Source organism: Culex pipiens, chromosome 3 (genome assembly GCF_016801865.2).
Source record: "Culex pipiens pallens isolate TS chromosome 3, TS_CPP_V2, whole genome shotgun sequence".
NCBI classification, from domain to species: Eukaryota; Metazoa; Arthropoda; class Insecta; order Diptera; family Culicidae; genus Culex; species Culex pipiens.
The window spans coordinates 125,198,623-125,200,505 of NC_068939.1; the positions used below are offsets into that span (position 1 = coordinate 125,198,623).

At 44.2% G+C, this 1,883-nt stretch overlaps 1 protein-coding gene across 1 annotated transcript; it reads left to right on the forward strand.

Moving 5' to 3' along the window:
- The first annotated feature begins 598 nt into the window (after positions 1-598).
- On the forward strand, positions 599-1,679 carry LOC120430296 (trypsin-2-like). Its single transcript, XM_039595395.2, has 2 exons — positions 599-745; positions 806-1,679. The coding sequence occupies exons 1-2, from the start codon at positions 694-696 to the stop codon at positions 1,522-1,524; spliced, it is 771 nt and encodes a 256-aa protein (XP_039451329.1). The 5' UTR covers positions 599-693; the 3' UTR covers positions 1,525-1,679.
- Positions 1,680-1,883: the final 204 nt, after the last annotated feature.

Below are 1,883 nucleotides of genomic sequence, written 5' to 3' on the forward strand. Positions count from 1 at the left end.
ATATGCAGAAAACATTATGAACATCGCAAATTGTGAGCTAAATCTCTGTCGCAAAAACAATGTGTTCTGATTTTAAAAATCGAAAATGCTTGTGTGCGAGCACAGCTTACAACCGGCCATGGCAAATGGGGCAAAAACCAGCGCTTTTCAGTTATATGAAAAAATATAGTTGAGTTTCGAATTGATTAATGAATGGACCATTCTTTATTTTGCTATTTCTTTGAAAAAAAAATCAACTGCCGTTAACTTTTGTAAGAAATGCTCTATCTCACCCCAGGTGGGATTAAATCGGGTTTTTTTGTGAAAATATCATTAAAATTCAGGTGTTCCACAATTGTGGGAGGCACAATAACAACCCACAATTATGGAACATGCAATTTGAAGGCAGTGCTTTGCTGCTCTGGATAAAATAGTCTTGAAAGGCAGGTTTTTGTTTAAAAAGTACTACTTTTACTAGAGCAAGGAAATGTCCCAATAAAGGTCCTAAAAATAGTAGGGTTGACAGAAAAGTTACATTTTGCATCCTATTGACAAATTACCACAAAAGTGTTCCGAATTTGTGGTTGTTCCGAATATGTGGGATGACTGTACCTCTGATTGACATGCATTATCTTTAGGAAATTTTATTTCTTGTTTGCCATATAAAAGAGGCTGCGAGCGAAATCACCTGTTTTTTCAACTCAATTTGAAGAGATGAACAAAATTATTATCGGCGTCATCTGTGCTGTTTTAGCTTATGTAAATGGTACTTGAAAATTCGATTCATGGTTAAAAATTCTATTTATTCTACCATTGACATTTTCAGGAGCCTCCATAAACCCTACCAACAGCCGCAAAATTGTCGGTGGCTTCCAGATCGACATCTCCGAGGTGCCCTACCAGGTGTCACTCCAGTGGTATGGCCGTCACGCCTGTGGCGGTTCAATAATATCCGAACGATGGATCCTAACCGCAGCCCACTGTATGGACGACAATTTGGACCCCGCGACGCACCAGGTCCGCGTGGGTTCAACGGAACACGCCGACGGCGGTCGACTGGTTCCAGTTCTCAGTATCCACGTGCATCCGAACTACGACGATCGGGATCTACAGTTCGACTACACGCTGCTGGAGTTGGACGAAACGTTGGAGTTTGGAGAAACCGTCCAGCCGATCGAACTTGCTACGGAGGAACCCAAGGACGGCGAGCTGAGTCTGGTGTCCGGTTGGGGCCAAACGCAGAACGAGGAAGAATCGCGCGATCTGCTGCGGGCCGTGGTCGTTCCGATTGTGGACCGGACCCGCTGTGGAGAGGCGTACCGGGTCGATTTTGAGACGCTGCCGGAGAGTATGATTTGCGCAGGGGATTGGGAGCAGGGCGGACGGGACGCGTGCTACGGGGACAGCGGCGGACCGTTGGTGGTGGACGGCAAGCTGGCCGGAATCGTTTCGACGGGCGATGGATGTGCCAAGCCGGGAGCGCCCGGGATTTACGCGAATGTGGTGACGGTGCGGGAGTGGATTAGGGAGGTTTCGGGAGTGTGAGGATTAAGATTTGTTTTAAAAAAAACTATTGTTGGTACTGGGGATCGTTTATAAACCACGTAGTCTCATTAGCGGGCAATGTTTTTAGACCACGTGGTAAGTGAATGATACCATATTGAGATTCAAAGAAAGTGTGCATAACAAGACGAAAATTTGTTTTGTATTTCGTTGGTCTGAAACCATTCACTTTTTCCAATAACAACACTTCTGATATCTTTAGCATACTAACGATATTTTTAGCATACAAAATAACTTGTCTGCGAGTTCTCAGCATTTTTTATGAAAACGTTTTACTGTCAAGATTTTTTTAAACGTTTTTGCCTTCCTCACCTAAATGAGGAAAGGCTATAAAATCCCAC